Consider the following 20551-nt stretch of genomic DNA (forward strand, 5'->3'; position numbering starts at 1 on the left):
TTGTTTTATGTGTGGCTGGAACAAACAGGGCCTGAGTTGTCTGAAGCCTGAGTGTAGGCACAGACATACAAAGTTTTGTCACATCCACCACACACATGCTGCTAAGCTAGCCGAGCTGAGCCCCTACTCCCCCAGTCACACTGTGTCAGCATGTAAACCGAGGTGGGGGCAGCAGAGCACAGGACTGACACTACACTACAGACCTGTCAGGACCGCTGTCTTCGCTCTAGTGTCTACACCTGCTGCGACCAACAGACCTCTGCTAGAGATGGGGACGTATCTGCTCTAGTGTACTTCATGGAGTGGACTTCTTCTATGAACAGACACAATGCAACCATGGTTACATCATTCTTGTTTCTTGTAGAAATGAGAAGATATCCATTGCAGCTAGCACTTAAATTCAATGAACAGTGAACAATTAAACCATGGTTCAATCATTTTGTCTGTAAAAATATTACAGTAATAACTAGTATTGTAAACATGGGAGGTGCTCAGTGGACCACAGGCTGCAGAAGTCAAACCCCACATGGCTGAGGTCATCCACTGAACCATAACGTTACTGTATACCTTCTCAAGCGTTCCATCTGGCCGTGGTTAGAGGCAGATAGGAGAGTGTGAATGCACTAACATCCAGACTGCATAAATTGCTTTTTAGCTGAACCTAATGGGGGGAGTGCAGCGTAACCGCAGGGCCGATCGTAACCGCAGGGCCGATCGTAACCGCAGGGCCGATCGTAACCGCAGGGCCGATCGTAACCGCAGGGCCGATAGTCCTTTTTAAGCCCATGTGAGAGAGAGGAGTGCTACAACACCTTTTCTCTCTTCTTCCTACAACACCCCCATTTCCTTCTGTCACGCACCCTATGACACCCTCCCTCGCCCCGCTCTGCACCCTGCCCCGCCACCTGCACATACATTAGCACAGCCCAGAACAATGCTCACCCCACTCAGGAAATGGGTATTTCTCCTCTGAGAAAATTCTAGATCGGCAATTGATTGCAGCGTTTTGATCTTTTGTGTTCGCTGTGTACAATTAGCATTTTAGCAGCAGCATAGCTATTACCCTTGCCTGAGGATTGTTCTGTAGAGATCTGCAAAGAGAGAGAGACTGTAGGATGGTGATGACTGTCGAATCTAACCTTCTCCTGGGTCGCATTCATTATCCACCAAAACAGAAGAAAACTGACAAACAGGGAGGGACTACTTGAACTACCAGTCCAATATCAAACACATATTTTAGCTTTCCGTTGGAAAATGTTTTGCTACAGCATGCACTTATGCCCTGTGTTATGTAAGGGCTGCTTAGAAGGACAGGATTCCCTCTTAGTGAGGGGACAAGAAGAGGGGGCTTGTTTTCTCTCAGGCTCTAATAAGAGTGAGTCAATTGAAAGGAACATGTATCCATCTCACCTCTAGTGGTTCCTGAGCGATTTTAATGGAGACCAAGTGAATGTCGGCATCCAAAATGACACCCTATTCCCTACATAGTGCACTACTTTTGACCAGGCTCGATAGGGCTCTGGTCAAAAATAGTTCAGTATGTAGGGAAATGGGAATAGGGTGTCATTTGGGACGTAGCAGGTGATTGTAGCTGGTGACTGTAGCAGCCTCTTTAAAGAGTGATGGACCAGGTGGATGACCTTATCTACTCTAGACAGATGCGGAGGTGGTGAGAACATTTAAACGCTGTCTCTGTCGCAGTGCACAGAGGTTGCATCACCATCCATTTAAATGCCAGATTTTAAATACAGGCTATTCAAATATCACATTTTCTAACGTGTTAGAGAAGTCGGATAATCTCTCTGGTACCAGGCTGCCTGCCTACTTAGTGCTGCTTTCTCTGGCTGAACCTGCAGTCAGTGACCTATGGTGAATCCAAGCTTTTGTCCTTGGCTGAACAAGCTTGTATAACAGGCATTCCAGTAAAAGTCCAAACAGACCGTGCAGACCAACAGTTAAAAGCAGCGGGTGTCCAGCCTATTGACCACAGAACCTCGGCTGTCTTTTTCTGTTCATTTCCTAATGATTCTACATGTTGAATGGCCACTGTTCGTCGACACCCAGCAGGTGATCTGCACATGGCTGAGGTTTGTGTTGGTTTGTCTTCCCTCTAACACAGTGGGTGCATCCCAGTAATACACTATTTCCCACAAATCTAAAGCATTGGATTGGTGGAGGCATGGGCTATAGAGAATTTCCACCACATTTATTGTACCAGTCATTTACTTTGAAATCAGTGAAGGGAAGTGAATAAGTTCACACTTTGGGAGGAAGGAGAGATAATTGTGAGGTAGCGAGTGTAGTGAATGGACACTGAGGGGGACATCGTGTAACATCTATTCCATGTGTTTGCCTGTCTCTTTAGGACGAGTCCCGGATCAAGGCCACGGTGATGGAGGTGAAACCTGTGGACCACAAGGAGTACAGCAAGAGACTCATCATGAACATCAGGAAGATGGCTTCCGCCCAATAAGAACGCTCGCTTTGCCCCCTCGGCTATGTTCAAGCTTCGCCCCCTGATCTGCAGCCGCAGCACTTCCCAACCTGCCAGACTGACTGTGAACCAGTCCTAGGTTTCATCCCAAATGTCACCCTATACCCTATGTAGTGCACTTCTTTTGACCAAAAGTAGTGCACTACATGGGGAATAGGGTGCTATTTCAGACGTAACCGAAGTGTTACTATTCTATACTTTTTATTTAGCTGTGTCCATGTACCTCTGTTACTCTGTAAGTCACTGAACTTTGAATATGTTAACTATGCTGAATGGTACTAGAAGTTTTGGTTTTGTCTTCTTGGCCCAACCAGTAGAGAGAGTGAGTGCTGGGGCAGTATTATATCTCTGTGTTTTGGTGATGGGTGGGGGGTGACTTCTGAAACTGCTGACATTTTGGGTGGTGGATAAAATGGAACGAGGGATTTTAGGGAGGGATGGATGGTGCCTGGGATGGGACAGTCTTAACCACAGAAATCATAGCTGTGTGGTCTGTCTTAAGTTAGCTGTTATTGCATGGGTGTTTTGTATGTGCACAGGGGTCTGTACTGTAGCTAGCGCTCTGTCACTCGCTCCCACCATCACCATACCTGGACCTACCCATCCCTGATAAGAGCAATGATTTTCTAACTCTCTCACACCCACAGAGCAGGCAGAATGCTGGAAATGCGCTGTACTGTATTTATGTAGATACATGGTTTAATCTTTGTAATTATTTTCAGTACCTCTTAAGTTAGAATATTTCAGACAGCAATAATTGGCATTTTTCTTTACATCTATTTGGTCAGTTTACATAAAAATAAACCTGTTTGTGATCAAACGTGAAGGAGTTGTCAGGTGTTTTTAAATGAATGTTTTCTGCTTTGTTCTGTTGATAGATATGAATAAAGGGCCCAGGTTAATGTGATGTGTTAGAATGCACTGCTGGAGTGTAGCCAGATAAATGTCTGAGTGTAACCATGTTGTACAGCAGGCAGGTTAACCAGGTCTCAGCCCATTTAAAGAGAAGGCAGTGGGGTGGGGGTCATGGGACAGGTCTGGAGCCTTAATCTTTGTTGCTGCATTTTAAAAGATTTATTCAGTAGCTGGCTCACAGTGCTCTCTGGATGCATCCAAATGCTGCCTTATTCACTTTACAGTGCACTAGAGCCCATAAGGCTCTGGTCCAAAGTAGTGTACTATATAGGGAATAGGGTGCCAATTGGGACAAACATCTATCTCCAGAGGTGGAGCTCAGATGTGCCACTGATGCCCTCCTGTAGTCTTGACTTCCATGTTGTATTAAAGCAGAACATCAGTAAAGCTCTTCTTCCCCATTTTTCTTCTGATAACCATCGCGTTTCCGCTGAACGCTGCATCTTCGGCCCATTGTGTGTAGCTGAGATGGATTAAAGCTGTCTTCCCACTGTTCAAAATGTTGTTCTTTTTAGCTGTGCCTCATTGCTTGAGTTTGTCTTCGTTCCCCCCCCCCTTCCTCCCCCCACCTCTCAAACTGACACCCTCTGCTTCTTTATATGGTGATTTCCCCTAGGAAGACTTCCTAGAGGTTTCCTCTATATAACGTTGCTGTTGTCATTTGTTGGCTGGGTTGGCTGTTGTCTTTTGGCTCCGAAGATAACTAGTGTCAAAGCCGAGCAGATCGGTTTGTGAATCCCCCCCCCCACACACACTCGGCCTGTCAGTCACACATGTAACCATGGAAATAGCCTCGGGGCTCAGTGAGGGGTGAACCAGTGATTGTCGCTGAGCTCAAACACTTAATTCCATGACACACTCACACATTTTGACGGTTTTTGGGAGTCAAGTCTATCACATTATAAATAGTTCTTACATCCTGCATGTAGACTACCAATTTAAAACATGGTGAACGAATAATATCACTTCATTCAAGCTTATCCTGAGGAGTCGTCACAAGATGCCAGCCTTTTACACCTAGCTAGATTATTTCCTTCCAATTTTCTTTATGCCATGCAGACTTCCAATTAGAACATTTGATTTTAATGCACTTTTACAATTGATTTTACACTTGTTAGCATGACACATATTGGCTGACTCACATTCAATTAAACTGAATTACATTTTTGTGTAATAATCAGGATTAGTTCCCACTCAACTATTATCTTGACAACAGATGGGCGTTACAGATGGGGACATGGGGGTTGGCAGGTATGCTACAATGGGTATGATAAGTATTCACCCCTCTTGGATTTCTTCAGTTTGTATTACAAAGTGGGATTCAAATGGATTTAATTGAATGATATACTCAAATTTCAAAGTGGAAGATAAAAAAAATATATAATCAGATTAATGAAAAATGAAATACTAAGATACCTTTTATTAGATAAGTATTCACCCCCTGAGTCAATATAATTTAGAAACACCTTTGGCAGCGATTAGTGACCTGAGAGTCTTGGGTAAGTCTAAGAGCTTTGCACACATGGATTGTGCAATATTTAAACGTAACAATTATTATTTTCAAGTTTATTTAAACTGTCAAGATGTTTGGGATTATGGTTAGACAGCAATTGTCAAGTCTTGCCATAGTTTTTCAAGCAGATTTGGCCACTCATGAACATACACTGTCATCTTGGTAAGCAACTCCAGTGTAGATTTGGCCTTGTGTTGTAGGTTATTGTAGTGCTGAAAGGTGAATTCCCCCCGGTGTCTGGCAGAAAGCAGACTGAAGCTGGTTTTCCTCTAGGATTTTTCCTGTGCTTAGCGCTAACCAGTTTATTTTTATCCTGCAAAACTCTCCAGTCTTTGCCAATGTCAAGCATACCCACCATCATGCTTCAAAATAAGCAGGCAGTTACTCAGTGATGTTGGATTTGCCCAAAATAAAAAGTGTGTTCCTTTGCCATGTTTTTTTGCAGTATTACTTTTGTGCCTTGTTGCACACAGGATGCATGATTTTGAATATTTTTATTCTGTATAATTGTATTCTTGTTTTCTCTTTTAGGTTATTATTGTGGACTCATCCTCAGTTTTCTCCAATCACAGCCATTGAACTCTAGCTGTTTTAAAATCACCAATGGCCTCATGGTGACATTCCTGAGCAGTTTTCTTCCTGTCCTACAGCTCAGTTCAGAAGAACAGCTGCATCTTTGATGTGTCTGGGTGGTTTAATACATCATCCACAGCATAATTATTAAGTTGACCCTGCTTATAGAGATGATCAAATCACACACCAACACTGGATGGGAAATGTTCAATGTCAGATTTGTTATTATTACCCATCTACAAAGCACTGCCCTTCTTTTTGAGGCTTTCGAAAAGCTCCCTGGTCTTTGTATTTGAATCATTTCTTGAAATTCAATACTTGACTGAGGGACCTTACAGATATGTAAGGCCTTACAGAAATGTATGTATGGGGGACAGAGGAAGGGGTAGTCATTAAACAATTGTGTGAACCCCTATTTCACACAGAATGAGTCCATGTACTGTAGTTTGTGATTTGTTTGGCCAAATTTTACTTACGAACTAATTTTGCCTAAACAAAGGGGGTGAATACTTATGCAGCGACTATATTTTTGTTGTTTAATTTGTATTTGTAGAATTTTCATTTCACTTTGCCTTTATGGAATATTTTGTGTAGATCAATGACAAAAAAAATCACAATCAAATCTATTTCAATCCCACTTTGTATCACAACGAAATGTGCACAATCCAAGGGGGTGAATACTTATTGTACCCACTGTAGGTGGGGAAATCACAATCAGTCGGGCCTCAATGTACTGTAGTCTATATCAGTCTTTCAATTGAATGAATGAATAAATGAAAACTATATTGAAGCACATAGTTAGATTGTCATCAGCATCGGAAACATACAGGGACTGTACAGACACGCAAGCATCAGACTTGGGATCAGAGGACATTCCCAGATCTCACCCTGAAAACATGTCTGAATAGTACAGTAGGGGATCTTCTTAATCTTTATGAAATATGCTCCCAGATGCTACACTACTGTTAAAGTATATATCTGCTAAGATGTCAAGTCTCTATTGAACAGGTCAGACAGAAGAGTGGGATCTGTGTAGCACCAAAATGGCTGCTTCTGGCTCCCTGGGGCATGGCATCCCCTACGCTCCACTCGAAGGGTTCAGAGTACCTAGGAGTTCTATCTAAACCTGGTTAAGACCTCAAACCTTTCTGATTACCTTGAAGGCATGTACCGTCTTGCCCTCCTGACTGACAAGGCTGACTTTTATAGATAGCGTGTGCAGTGCTCCCTGCTTGGCTAAGCATACTGTGATGGGTGGATAGGATAGTGTTGTAGGGCAGTGCTGTCTGTTATCAACAGCTGCTTGGTGAGAACCTTTGACTGCCAGCGCTGGTGCTGCTCACCTGTTTCACTCACATGGTTAGGAATTTGATGAGTCTGTTCTTATAGAGAATTTTGATTTGTGAGATGAATTGTAAATAAGCAGATTTATGTTCCGCACCTGTAGAAGACACTTAAACTGGAGAAATCAGTTGATATGCAGATTTTCTATGCAGTAGATAGACCACAGTAAACAGTATGAACCTGGTTACCCCTGATGCATTTACAAATATACTGCTTGTAGATTTATGTAGTTTTTTTTACCTACTTTTAGCTGGCGTTAAGTACAACACAAGTGAATCTTGTCATGGTTACCCACCCTCTCTGGTTTCTTAGAAAGATGTTGGCATTTTACAGATGTGAGGGGAGCGGTATTGTAATTTATGTATACCAGACACTGTGTTCACGTAGCTAGGGGTTGACAGCTGAAACAGTTTTACACATGCAGTGTGAGAACGTGAAGAAGAAAACGTGTGTGTGTGTGTGTGTGTGCTGGTGTGTTTGTGTACATTCAGGTGAAGACTTTTGTATGTGACTCGGGAAAGAATGGTCTGTTTCTGAGATGAGCACTTCAGCATTCATGCTGGGTAAGAAACGATGAACTCTATGTGGAGTCAATGACATATGTTCATAGAAACTGGTGTAATGGGGCCATTAGAGAAATACAATCAGCTCTGTGACTGGTTGTCCACTCCGTACTGCACCAAACTGGATGGGAAATCTGATCACCGAGTCCAAGACACCAATAAAAATAATCGGATCTTCTATCGGACTAATCTTAAAATGGGTCCATAATTGAGACCCTGAAATGGAGAAATAAAGTAATCTAATGATAATAGACTAACAATGTAACTTTTCGGACAGTGTACTGTATGTATGAGTGAGTATGAGTCACTGTTTTGGTGGTAATTGCACACTGTGAAGCTCTCCATTTACGTCCATAACTACAACCTATTCCTATTTAGTGCTCTACTTTTGACCAGAGCCCTGGTCTAAATTAGTGCACTATATACGGATTAGGGCACCATTTGGGACACACAGCCCCAGTCCTTGTTTGTTGTGATGCTCCATGCGTCCTCTCTTCTGGCTCAGCATGTGCCCGGTGAGCCCTGATGGGTTGGTGATGCATGCTTTGCTGAGCTGTGCTGAGCTGAGGAAGCAGAGCGTTAAGGCCCACAGGCCCCAGCATGGCCCTGACACCATGGAGACAGATGGCCAGGAGGCCCTCTGGGGCGCTGCTGTAATTGTAATGGATGGAGCGCTGTGTTTATCTCTCAAGATTCATGGCCCTGGCTGGTGCCCCTTCGCTAGTACCTAGGGGTATGTGTGTGCGTGCGTGACTGTACACTGTGACTCTGTGCCCGTGTGCCCATCTTTAGTACCTGGGAGAGTGTGTGTGTGCACGTATCCATGTGGTTTCTTAAACGATTTACCCCAGTGTTAAAAAAATACAGTGGTGGAAAAAGTACCCAATGTCATATTTGAGTAAAAGTAAAGATACCTTAATAGAAAATTACTCAAGTGAAAGCCACCCAGTAAAATACTACTTGAGTAAAAGTATTTGGTTTTAAATATACTTAAGTATCCAAAGTAAATGTAATTGCTAAAATATACTTAAGTATCAAAAGTAAAAGTATGAATCATTTCAAATTCCATATATTAAGCAAACCAGTAGGCACAATTTTCTTGTTATTTTTTTATTTACGGATAGCCAGGGGCATATTCCAGAACTCAGACATCATTTACAAACAATGCATTTGTGTTTAGTGAGTCCGCCAGATTAGAGGCAGTAGGGATGACCAGGGATGTTCTGTGTGTGAATTGGACCATGTTCTGTCCTGCTAAGCATTCAAAATGTAACAAGTACTTTTGGGTGTCAGTGAAAATGTATGGAGTGAGAAGTACGTTATTTTCTTTAAGAATGTAGTGAAGTAAAAGTGAAAGTTGTCAAAAATATAAATAGTAAAGTAAAGTACAGATACCCCAAAAAACTACTGAAGTAGTATTTGAAAGTATTTTTACTTAAGTACTTTACACCCCTGGAAAAAGTATAGATTTTTGCCATCCACCACCCACCCCTCTCCGGAGGACAAAAGTAACTTTGTTACAAATACATTTTTACATAATGGTACTTTTTTGCATAATATCACATAACATATTTTTATTTTATATACAGATCTGGATTCATTGGATTTTTTTACATTTGGATTCATAGTGCTCAGACATGTCCAGTACACATGATATACTGTATATTATTTTCAGTCACAACTATTACAGATGAGGAACTATTACAGATGAGGAACTATTACAGATGAGGAACTATTACAGATGAAGAACTATTACAGATGAGGAACTATTACAGATGAAGAACTATTACAGATGAGGAACTATTACAGATGAGGAACTATTACAGATGAGGAACTATTACAGATGAGGAACTATTACAGATGAAGAACTATTACAGATGAGGAACTATTACAGATGAGGAACTATTACAGATGAGGAACTATTACAGATGAGGAACTATTACAGATGAGGAACTATTACAGATGAAGAACTATTACAGATGAGGAACTATTACAGATGAGGAACTATTACAGATGAGGAACTATTACAGATGAGGAACTATTACAGATGAAGAACTATTACAGATGAAGAACTATTTCCGATTAGTAACTATTACAGATTAAATCCACCCCTCAGCTTCCCTCAGCCCATCCCACCTATCTCTATAGAACACCTTCTCTTGATTTTCTTGTGCCATATATATATTTTTAAACTGTGCTGTGATGTCTTACACAGATTCTGAACATTTCTAAATGCATATTACCAACAGATTATGATTTAAAAATGAATGTTTTGCTAAAAGTGGTATTATATTGTTAATTGATTGACTGTGGCTTTCCAGATTACCCAGTAGTGCTATTTGTAGCGTTCATTTTAGAACAATATTATGACTTTTTAGCTACTCCTAAACCTGTGACCAGAAAACTGTTTTAAGGGGCCATACCAAAATCTGCATAGCTGACATGGTTGTATGCCCCATATATATAACATTTTGTTGGTAGCAAGAATTTTGTATAATAATTGACATTGAAAAACTTGGATTGTTAAATCAATGGTTGTTTGTATATCAGTTCATAATGTGCCATGGGATCAGAACATCAAAGATGTATTCCCAGCTGTTTTGTAACCTGTGTGATGCAGCTGTCAGCATGTTTGTCCTCTAATGGAACTGGTACATTTTTTTATTTAGACAAAAAAAATTCTGCCAATTGTGGTCTTTAATATAGGGCAGAATGACTGGTTCTCTGCCTTCTCCCCCTTCCACCTGCCGTTTCCATTTCTGCGGTAATTCTGCAATCAATTGGTTGTAACTTTGTATTGAGCAAACGTTCACATATATTTTCGATAACTGCATGTGTGACATAACTCCCCCATTCTTGTTCATAATTCCTTTAATAAAAATTACATAAAAAATAGTATATTTTAGTTTAATATTTGTTTTGTCTTTTCTGGAGGCTGAAATTTAAATTATAATCAGCTTGGTCTATGGCTTGTTTGAGAAAGGGCAATACTTTGAACAAGGTTTAATTTTCCGTTTGAACAGAAAATTACATGTTGTAATCTGGATGAAGGTAAAAAGGCAATTTTTAAAGAGAGGATGAACCATTCTTAATAATCTACAGGAGGAACATTTTGGGTTTAAGTATAATTCTGTATGAGTGAAGCTTTTAGTGAGAGGTTTAATGCTTTAATATTTCATAATTTCAGCCTCCCAAACTCATATTCATTATATAAATAAGCACGTTTAATTTTGTCTGGTTTACTATTCCAAATAAATGTAAGTAATTCTTGCTGATATCATTTGAAAGACAAGTCCTTAGGAGTAGTGGAACCTGTTGATCACACATCCTGGTCATGTGGCTTCTGCTCAGCACTAGAACAGCTGCCCAGCCAAGGCTATTGTTGTTGAGAGAGAGAAAAGATAGTTGGCAGAATATCTACCTACTTGCCTGCCTGCCTCCTCAAGTGAGTGCAGAACATTTCTCTGACAATCACATGTCTGGTAGGTGGAAATATGATATTCACAATAATTGTTGTGATCAAATAAAGTAATAATCCATTGTAGTTTCTCAAAAGAACTGTAGATTGAATCTGAACATACACGTGTCTCTGGCTCTTATCCCTTTTCCACTTTAATTGGATTTGGTTATAGATGGGGGCTTTTTGTTTGCTTTTCTCAAGCACTAGATTATAAGGCCATGCCAATGAATAAAACATCCTGATAGCGATGATGAGAGTTGCTGTTGGAATTTTTCTCTGCTGCCTGTTTCTCTGCCTGTCATTCGTATTCTTGAAAAATACATACTTTCTTTGGATTCAGTCAAAATGAATCTTCCTCATTCCCTCTCTTGATTTTCTTCTCTGCTTCCCGTAGAGCGTCCATATATACTGGAGGTAAAGTCGCAAAGTCTAAAGACGAGATATTCATCAACATCCCCTAAAATACAATTGGCTGGCTTATGGATGGCTTGTCTCCTCACAGCAGCAGCCACTGATAACGACTCACAGCAATTTCCAGGCGATGAACAGACAGACAGGCTAAGTATACTATCCACATATCAGGTTGAGTAGGTGGCATGTTTGATGTTGTTGTTATTGATGTGAGCCATCAAAAATCATTGTCTTCAACATGTTTTAAAGTGGGTCAGAATAACACCGCGTTGCGAGGTGCTGGAGGTAAATGTTTACCCAGAGCTAACAGGCGGACACACGGCTGTCTATTGTTCAGCTCCAGTCTGGTCTAGATTATCATACTTGGTCATCCCTGTTTTATAGATTAAAACGTCACTAGCTGTTGTGTGTGTGTGTGTGTGTGTGTGTGTGTGTGTGTGTGTGTGTGTGTGTGTGTGTGTGTGTGTGTGTGTGTGCGCTTGTGTTTAACAGATGCAGTGTTGGGATCCTGATCCTGTCAACAACTGCTAGCAGTTACAGGAACCCGGTCAGAGAGTGCTTTTGGATGGAGCAGGCAGATTTTTGAGATGCACAATAAATCATACATCACAAAGAAAAAATGGTAAAACAAAGGCGAGAACATCAAAGGTCTGGCACATCAGTGAAATTGCTATGCCTGATAAGGCTTCCCATTTCAAATAACTTTGAAGTTTCATGTTGCTCTTTTGTTGAATCTGACACAAGGCCCTTTGAAACCACTGTGGTGTATTTCTGGGTGTACAGGTGCAGCTGACCTTGTCTGGGCTTCTTTTAATTGGATAACCAATTGCATTGAATAAGGAGCTGCTCATCAATGAATACTGAGGAGTGATATCATCTCAGAGTTCAGTGAAGTGTCAAGATAACAGGTGATTAGACAGCAGAAAGAGTCATGGTGTGAATACCGCTTTGGTCTGTCAGAGCTCATTTACATGTAGAGAAATATTAGACATACACCCACTGTCCTGGTTTTATTCTGAAATGTCTCTCTTTCCCCCTGACGTAACAGGGAGGATGAAGACCAGTCGTACCACCTGATGTGTATCTATTATCACCTTCCCTCTTACTGCCGTTCACGTTAAATGACTTGGAAAAGTGCACCAGCACCCCACAGATTACTTCTATTCTTAGACACTCACACAATACCACCACCTTCTCTCCCTCCATCCCTCTCTCCCTCCCTGCTTGCCTCCCTCCCTGCCATCCTCCCTCCCTCCCTCCCTCCCTGCCTCCCTCCCTTCTTGTCTCCCTCCCTCCCTGCCATCCTCCCTTCCTGCCTCCCTGCCATCCTCCCTCCCTCCCTGCTTCCCTCCCTCCCTGCTTCCCTCCCTTCCTGCTTGTCTGCCTCCCTCCTTGCCATCCTCCCTCCCTGCCATCCTCCCTCCCTCCCTGCCTGTCTGCTTCAGAGTTTTCACCATTCTGCTCTTCACTCCCCTCTCTCTGTCTAAAAACAGGTATTTTTAGGTCCCTCTGGTAGAGGTTAGGACAGGCTGTTTGATTATATAACTAGGCCCTGCTCTCATGCTGCCTCTCTGGCTGGCTGGCTGCCCTCCTCTCTCTCCTCTCCTCCCCCTCTTCCCCTCTCACTGTTTAAGGGCCTTTAATAGTTTGGTGAGGCTAGTGGGTTCCCCTTCCAGCCAAAGAGTGTATGACCCTTTGGGACATGCGTGTGCGTGCATGCGGTGGACACCACAACTGGAGGGAAGCTGTTCCACATCAATACAGATCCCCCTTTCTCTCACAACCCCTTCCCCTCCATCTCCCTCCACCCCACCCTCTTTCTCACACACTGTAGTTTTGCTTTGAGCATCTCTTTTTCGAAGGGTTTTTCTCTGCAATGTTATTCCAGTCATGAGGGCTAGCCTGCTGGTCCTGGGAGACTGGGAGAGACTATGGCTGGGTTTATTAATGTGGGCTTCAGAAAGAGAATAGTACATTTGCAGAACATTTGCTGGCTTCGCCAGCCTTTTTCATTTGCATGGATTCAATGGCTCAAGTCTGTCCCTACACAGTCACTCCAGTCTACACAGTATTATGGGAACTGATCTGAAGCTCATGTAGTCATACAGATTTGATAGATTTATTCACCAATAAAGTTTTGATGTGCATCCCAAATGGCATCCTATTCCTAGTGTACTACTTTTTACCAGGGCTTATAGTGCTCTGGTCAAAAGTAGTGCACTGTGTAGTAGGAAATAGGGTGCGCATTTGTCTCCAAGGTCTGATCTTATCTCTGTGTCAAGCAGGCCAGGCCCAGAGAGGACTAACCCCACGCTGGGGATAGCTAGAGGCCTTGCCCTGTCTCTGGGTGCATCCCAAATGGCACTGTATTCCCTATATAGTGCACATATTTTGACCAAGGCCCATAGGGCAAGGCCACTATATATGAAATAGGGTACCATTTGAGACGCAGCAATCTGGGCGCCACAGGCCTTGCCCTGTCTTTAGTGATCTGTGCTTCCTGGTGCTCCTGTGGGTGATCCACTGCTGTGACGGAGTCATTTCTCTTGCTGCCTTCTACAATATACACCCTCCCACTCACACAACACACTCCAAGCTGGCCAGTGAAAGAGCATTTGGCTTATTTACTCACTGTCAGTGCAACCTTTTCTGGAATGAAATGAAGAAAATGGGAGTTTGGTTGTTCAGGGCTGTACTGTCTTGCTGGCTGACAGAGCGCCTGCACATATAGCTTTACACAAGTCCTGCTGCAGATTCTATTTTGACATCTTTCTACAGACCCTTGAAGGCAAGGCTGAATGTGAAGAAGCCCTGTAGTCCTTCATGTGTGTGTGAGGGGGAGGCAAGACAGGTAGGCAGGTGAAGGGTGGAGAAGTTCAATTAAACATATCCTTCTAAAAGTATTTGCACAGAAGCAAGGAGGTTCCACTCCCTGTATTATGTTCTGCCATTTTGAAACATTACTTCCCCACACTGATATAACCTCTTCTCAAGTTATTACAGAGATGCCATCGGCTTAAATGCAATCATTAAATAATTATTCCTCCACACCGTTCTAAATGATCACTACTCAAAGAGGGGAGAGAGAAGAAAGCCTACAGAGACTACAGTAACTGGTGCAGCAGAGCAAACCCACCACCCAGATGCCTCTTTAACTCAGCCAAGTCAATTGCTCTCACTAGGCAGATGATATTTACCCTACAGCCTTGATTCTAGATCATTACTTACCAACCATTGTGCCTCATATTTGCCTAGTAAAACCAAAAACTCAGGGCATATAATAAGGGAGAAAATCAAAGCGAGGAATACTTTTGTGACAAACATTGAGGAAAAATGAATCAAATATGCGGTATCATAAACTCTGAAGTGCTATAATTACAAAGAGAGGATGCTATGCGATGCCAGAATTATCCTTCAGAGGGGCCTTAAGCGCTGCATGCAGGTCTGTAGAGACACAGATAACACCGCAGAGCAGTGTGGAAGGAGTCTGTCCCCTGAAGCCACCACTGGTCTACGCCAGGCAAGCTAGCCCCCCATTGGAATTGTTTAATTGAAGTCCCTGTTTGGACCATTAGTGACCCCTGTGTTTTCTGGCAGGTCTTTGATGTCTGCTAATGAAGCGCCTGCAGGGTGTGTGTGTGTGTGGGGGGGACGGGGACGGGGGGTACCTGTATGTGTGCTTGCGTGGGGGATGTTTGTAGATTACTGAAGCCTGGTGTGTAGCCAACAGCCCCCAGTCACTAAGACTGAGACCCTGGAACGTAACATGACTGTAAGGACGAGCGAGAGGCAGATATGTCACGTTTGATCGTGAGGTTGTGTCTTTTAAGCGGAGGCGTGCTGGAGGCTTTACCGTGGTGAGTGGGCTGGTAGGGCAGTAGGACGCCGGGTCTGACTTAGGGGCTTCTAAAGCACACTGGAACGGCGTCATAAAATCCCCCCTTTCATGCCTCTCAGCGCTGGTGCCTTGGACAGCCCCCCTCCCACCGGACGCTCCGATGGATGTGGAGGGGTGACTGTGTTCCCAGCCAAGCACCGTACCCTGACTTAGACAGATAAAGAGAGAAGACAGAAGAGCAGCCAAGGATGTGTGACACTGAGGGCAATACTTCAACCTCCCAGGATTAGATATGCCTGTTTTTCTACTGCAGTGAAGAAATAGAACAGTGGAAGAGAGAGACAGTTTGTTTCTGAGAGGAATAAAAATATATATATCTGAGTTTCCGGTACAATTTAAGGTCTGCGGTAAACCGAGCACTTTGCCATTTAAAAAGACATAAGGGTTATGTTGAACCTCATTAAGCCTTCAGAGAGAGATGTAGGAGATGTAGGGCTTGTAGGAGATGTAGGAGATGTAGGGCTTGTAGGAGATGTAGGGCTTGTAGGAGATGTAGGGCTTGTAGGAGATGTAGGGCTTGTAGGAGATGTAGGAGATGTAGGAGATGTAGGAGATGTAGGGCTTGTAGGAGATGTAGGAGATGTAGGAGATGTAGGGCTTGTAGCCTGTAACACGTACAGGTCTTCAAAGGTGCCATCATCATTTAGTGTCTTTTGATGGCATGCCATACATTATTTATTATTTTTTTATTTTACCTTTATTAAACTAGGCAAGTCAGTTAAGAACAAACTCTTATTTTCAATGACAGCCTAGGAACAGTGGGTTAACTGCCTTGTTCAGGGGCAGAATGACAGATTTTTACCTTGTCAGCTCGGGGATTCGATCTTTCAACCTTTCGGTTACTGGCCCAACGCTCTAATTATATCACACTTTAACTTCTAACTCCATTCAGGGGCTTTTAACTCCTGTCCTTTGATATTTTCCTAGAATCAGGATGAGAGGTGTAACGTAGCATGGCCATCATGTGAAGCTACAGTCTCTGTATTCTGTATAAATCAATAATCAGCCCTTCTCAGAGCTGGATAGATATACTCAGAATAGTCAATACGGATTGTCAATGTCTATTTGGATAAAAGCCCCCATGAATTCTTAGAGACTGAGCCTTACACAACCATTGGCACAGTTGACAGCATGTTGAATCTTTAATACTGCCCCTCAGCTCTGCTGGGATTGCATTCCATCTCCAAACAATCCACATTGTGCATTCCTCTGAAGGCGTCAGGGACGGCTTTCTTCACAGACTGAGTAATGCCACTAAACCAGGTGGGCTGCAGGTCTGCAGGAGAACAAACCCATGTGTTGTACTTCTACTTTTCTATTAGGAACAACAACCTGGAAATATGTTTTCCCTGTGAATGGGAGGTGAGGCGGTTCTCAAGCTGCAGGACGTTAGACGCCACCTTGGTTCTCCTGAAAGACATCAGGCAATTATCTTATAGACAGCAGACACCTTGCTAGCTCCCAGCCTCTTGCTGACAGCTAATACTCAAATCATGCTGCCCCAAAACCACATAATTTGTTCCGGCGGTATATACCATAAATGACTACCTGTACGCATAAAGTAGAATTTTAATTATCTTAACTTCCCCTTTGTCTGTCAGGCAGGTGTGGGGCATGACAACAAACACACTGCTGAAAAACACCAAAAGACCATTCTGTCTAACGGGAGTTGCATTCTTACATTTAAAAAAAATATATATCCTATTCACCATGGTAACACTATTCTCTGACAACATTTGTAAACATGATTTAATCACAATCCTAAATAATTATAGTGGGTGTTGTAAGAAATTAACATTTAGAAATAAAGCTACTTAGCTTATGAGCTCTAGAGCTGTAAAGTGAGAATTATTCAAAACGGCTTTAGGTGTGGTAAATAAGCCTACAAGTCAATATTTGGAAGATGAATTATGATAATTGATTTGAAATATGTCATCCACTGAAATACTGGGAAAGTATTCAGACCTTAACCTTTCCACATTTTGTTACGTTACAGCCTTACTCTAAAATTGATTAAATAAATAAAAATCCTCAGAAATCTACACACAATACTCCATAATGCAAAAGCGAAAACAGGTTTTTACAAATGTAAAGAACAGAAATACCTTATTTACATAAGTATTCAGACCCTTTGCTATGAGACTTGAAATTGAGCTCAGGTGCATCCTGTTTCCATTGATCATCCTTGAGATGTTTCTACAACTTGATTGGAGTCCACCTGTGGTAAATTCAATTGATTGGACATGATTTGGAAAGTCACACACCTGCCTATATAAGGTCCCACAGTTAACAGTGCATGTCAGAGAAAAAAACAAGCCATGAGGTCGAAGGAATTGTCACTAGAAGTCTGAGACAGGATTGTGTCGAGGCACAGATCTGTGGAAGGGTACCAAAAAATGTCTGCCGCATTGAAGGTCCCCAAGAACACAGTGGCCTCCATCATTCTTAAATGGAAGAAGTTTGGAACCACCAATTTTAGAATGCGGCTGCAACGTAACAAAGTGTGGGAAAAGTCAAGGGGTCTGAATACTTCCCGAAGGCACTGTATGTGTGTGTGTTTTCTTGTTAGTGTTGATGGCTGTACTACAGAGATATTTACCTGTCAGAGAGCAGGGCCTGAGAGGACAGAACAGCTAGTCTAACTGACAACTCAATGAGACCTCTGTCACCAGGTTCTCTCCTCTGACAACACTTATTGATCTGGCTGTAATTGATTATGGCTTGAGATGGCTTGAGATGGACTATGGGCTAAGGAGAAATAGAGTGATGAGGATGAAGTATGGGTCGTTAGGTTTGAATGGAGAGGAGCAGGGGAGGAGAAGGAGAGAGTGGGTGGGTGGAGGCAATTTTGGATGAACACAGCCGGAGAGGAGGAGAGATGTGAAAGGTTGAAAGATGAGGGCAGGGTAAAAAAAAGAAAGTGATGGCTCACTGCAGATAAGAACAAGACAGAGATAGAAAAGCCTTTTCAAACACTGTGTTGACATAAAGACACCAACACCGTCAGGGAGTCAACATCCCATTCTAGCATTCTGAACCTGTTCGCTTTAATTCAGGACAGCCCATACCACTAACAGTGTCAAAGGACACTAATCAGTGTAATTGCCTTCCTGATTGGCTATTTTGAACCCTGCCGACCCGCTGATGTCATCATAAATGGGAATGGAGCTCCAGTGCCAGCATCATCAGTCATCGACCCCCCCCACCTCCACCCCCCCACCTCCACCCCCACCACCTCCACCCCCACCTCCACCTCCACCCCCACCACCTCCACCCCCACCACCTCCACCCCCACCTCCACCTCCACCTCCACCCCCACCACCTCCACCCCCACCTCCACCTCCACCCCCACCACCTCCACCCCCACCTCCACCTCCACCCCCACCACCTCCACCCCCACCTCCACCCCCACCTCCACCCCCCACCTCCAACTCCACCTCCACCTCCACCCCCCACCACCTCCACCCCCACCTCCACCTCCACCCCCACCACCTCCACCCCCCACCTCCACCCCCACCTCCACCACCTCCACCTCCACCCCCACTTCCACCCCCCACCCCCACCTCCACCCCCACCTCCACCTCCACCCCCACCTCCACCTTCAGGGCTTTGGCCCTTTGATTACAGAGGGTTGTTGTATGGAGAAGCCAGAGCCCAGTGATGATGGAGCTCAGACTGTGTGACCATACCAGGCCCAGCTGATCAACATGCTGCTTTGGTCCTGGCTGTGTTTATTGGCAGCCGCCGGTCATTTGGATTTGCCCAGCCGTGTGTGTGTGTGTTGTGTGCTCTAAATTCCCTCTCATTAACCAGGCCTCTACTGGCTGGATTAGAAAAGGACTGTCAAAGCACCCTGGCCTGTTTATTGCTAATATTGATTGGCAATTTGGCTGATTTGCTTTTAAGTGGCTCTGCTATTTTCTGTTTGTGTGAGTGCGTAGTGTGTGTGTGTGTGTGTGTGTGTGTGTGTGTGTGTGTGTGTGTGTGTGTGTGTGTGTGTGTGTGTGTGTGTGTGTGTGTGTGTGTGTGTGTGTGTGTGTGTGTGTGTGTGTGTGTGTGTGTTTATCTGTGTTGAATAAGCATCTGTTTTTTAGAGAGGAGAGGGGGAGAGAAGCTGAGGGTCAGTGGGTGTGACCTGTATGTTGACTGTCTCCCCCTGGGGAATGGAGAAGTGCTCTGGGGCATTGGCCACTTTGCTCATTAGTCTAATGCTCCATTCCTCTCATGGAAGTAAATAGGCTGAAGAACTACTGCTGAAGGCCCCCTGGCTCTATTCAGCTCCCCTTTTCTGCCTCTGATCAAATCTACTATTATTTACATAGTAATATGAGTACAAATAATTCTCTTTACAGATAGCAGTGATTTATACTCTATCTTACATTACTTCAGCCTTTTGTAAACGCCAAAACACTTCAAACTTATTTCCCACTGTTGACTTGAAGAAAACAGAAACATTCGGTGGATGTTTTGTGATGTATTTTTTATGTAATTACCCCCTGGCTGAACACAGGGCAGTGGATGTTAATCCTCGCGCTGGTGGAGTCAGGGGTCCATGAAATAAGGGGTGGAGGAGAGAAGTAGTGTACTGGAGTCAGTAGAATGTTCTCATCGTGTTGATCTCTCATGTAACCCCTTTGTGCGCCTCATTTTTGTTTGGAAGTGTGCTCTGTCATTTCAAGTGGAGGTTCAGTCACTCGTAGCTCTTTCTGATGAGTCCTGGCCTTCTGTGTCGAAGCACCACAATCTTCCTCTCGACCTCTGGAGCTCTTTTCTGCTGGAGGGGCAGAAAGACAGTCACAGCATATTTTGGGTTGTGGTGAATGGCAGAAAGAGGACCTCTCACCTCCGGGGAGACGGTAGTGGATGAGCGCAGTCACTGGGGCGCGGTGTAAGTGTCGACCCTCTGTCATGTAGAATGTGTGTGGGGCTGACACACTGACTAAATGCTAAGTGGGCCGGGCAGGCGTGTGGAGGGAGAGATGGGGGGGAGTGGGAGGAAGAAAGAGAGACAAAGAAAGAGTCTGACCTGATCTCTGACAGCAGTGGGGTGATTATGTCTTTAAAGTCGGGTGTCTCCCTATGTCCTCCTCACGTGTCATTATGTCAAGGACCTCATGTCCTGTGTTAGGGAGGGAGGGGGGAGCAGGGGGAGGGAGATGAGGGAGAAGGGGAGGAATAGAGATAAGCCCAGACACACGGGGAGTCTTCTCGCTGTAGCCGATGTGTGTTAGCCTAGCTACACTGGTTGATGTAGCCATGATGTATACAGTTGAAGTCGGAGGTTTACATACACTTAGGTTGGAGTCATTAAAACTAGTTTTTCAACCACTCCACAAATTTCTTGTTAACAAACTATAGTTTTGGCAAGTCGGTTCGGACA

The 20551-nt window shown here is 43.6% G+C and overlaps 1 protein-coding gene across 2 annotated transcripts in view; it reads left to right on the top strand.

Moving 5' to 3' along the window:
* Nucleotides 1–3904, top strand: part of rfa1 (Replication protein A 70 kDa DNA-binding subunit) — a 45178-nt gene extending 41274 nt beyond the window's left edge. Inside the window, exon 17 of one of the 2 annotated variants that reach the window (XM_014162782.2) lies at nt 2366–3320. In XM_014162782.2, the coding sequence (XP_014018257.1) occupies nt 2366–2473 (108 nt within the window). In that variant the 3' untranslated portion in view covers nt 2474–3320. 2 annotated transcript variants of the gene reach the window in all.
* Nucleotides 3905–20551: the final 16647 nt, after the last annotated feature.

The sequence above is a fragment of the Salmo salar genome, chromosome ssa20 (assembly GCF_905237065.1).
Source record: "Salmo salar chromosome ssa20, Ssal_v3.1, whole genome shotgun sequence".
In the NCBI taxonomy this organism is placed as follows: domain Eukaryota; kingdom Metazoa; phylum Chordata; class Actinopteri; order Salmoniformes; family Salmonidae; genus Salmo; species Salmo salar.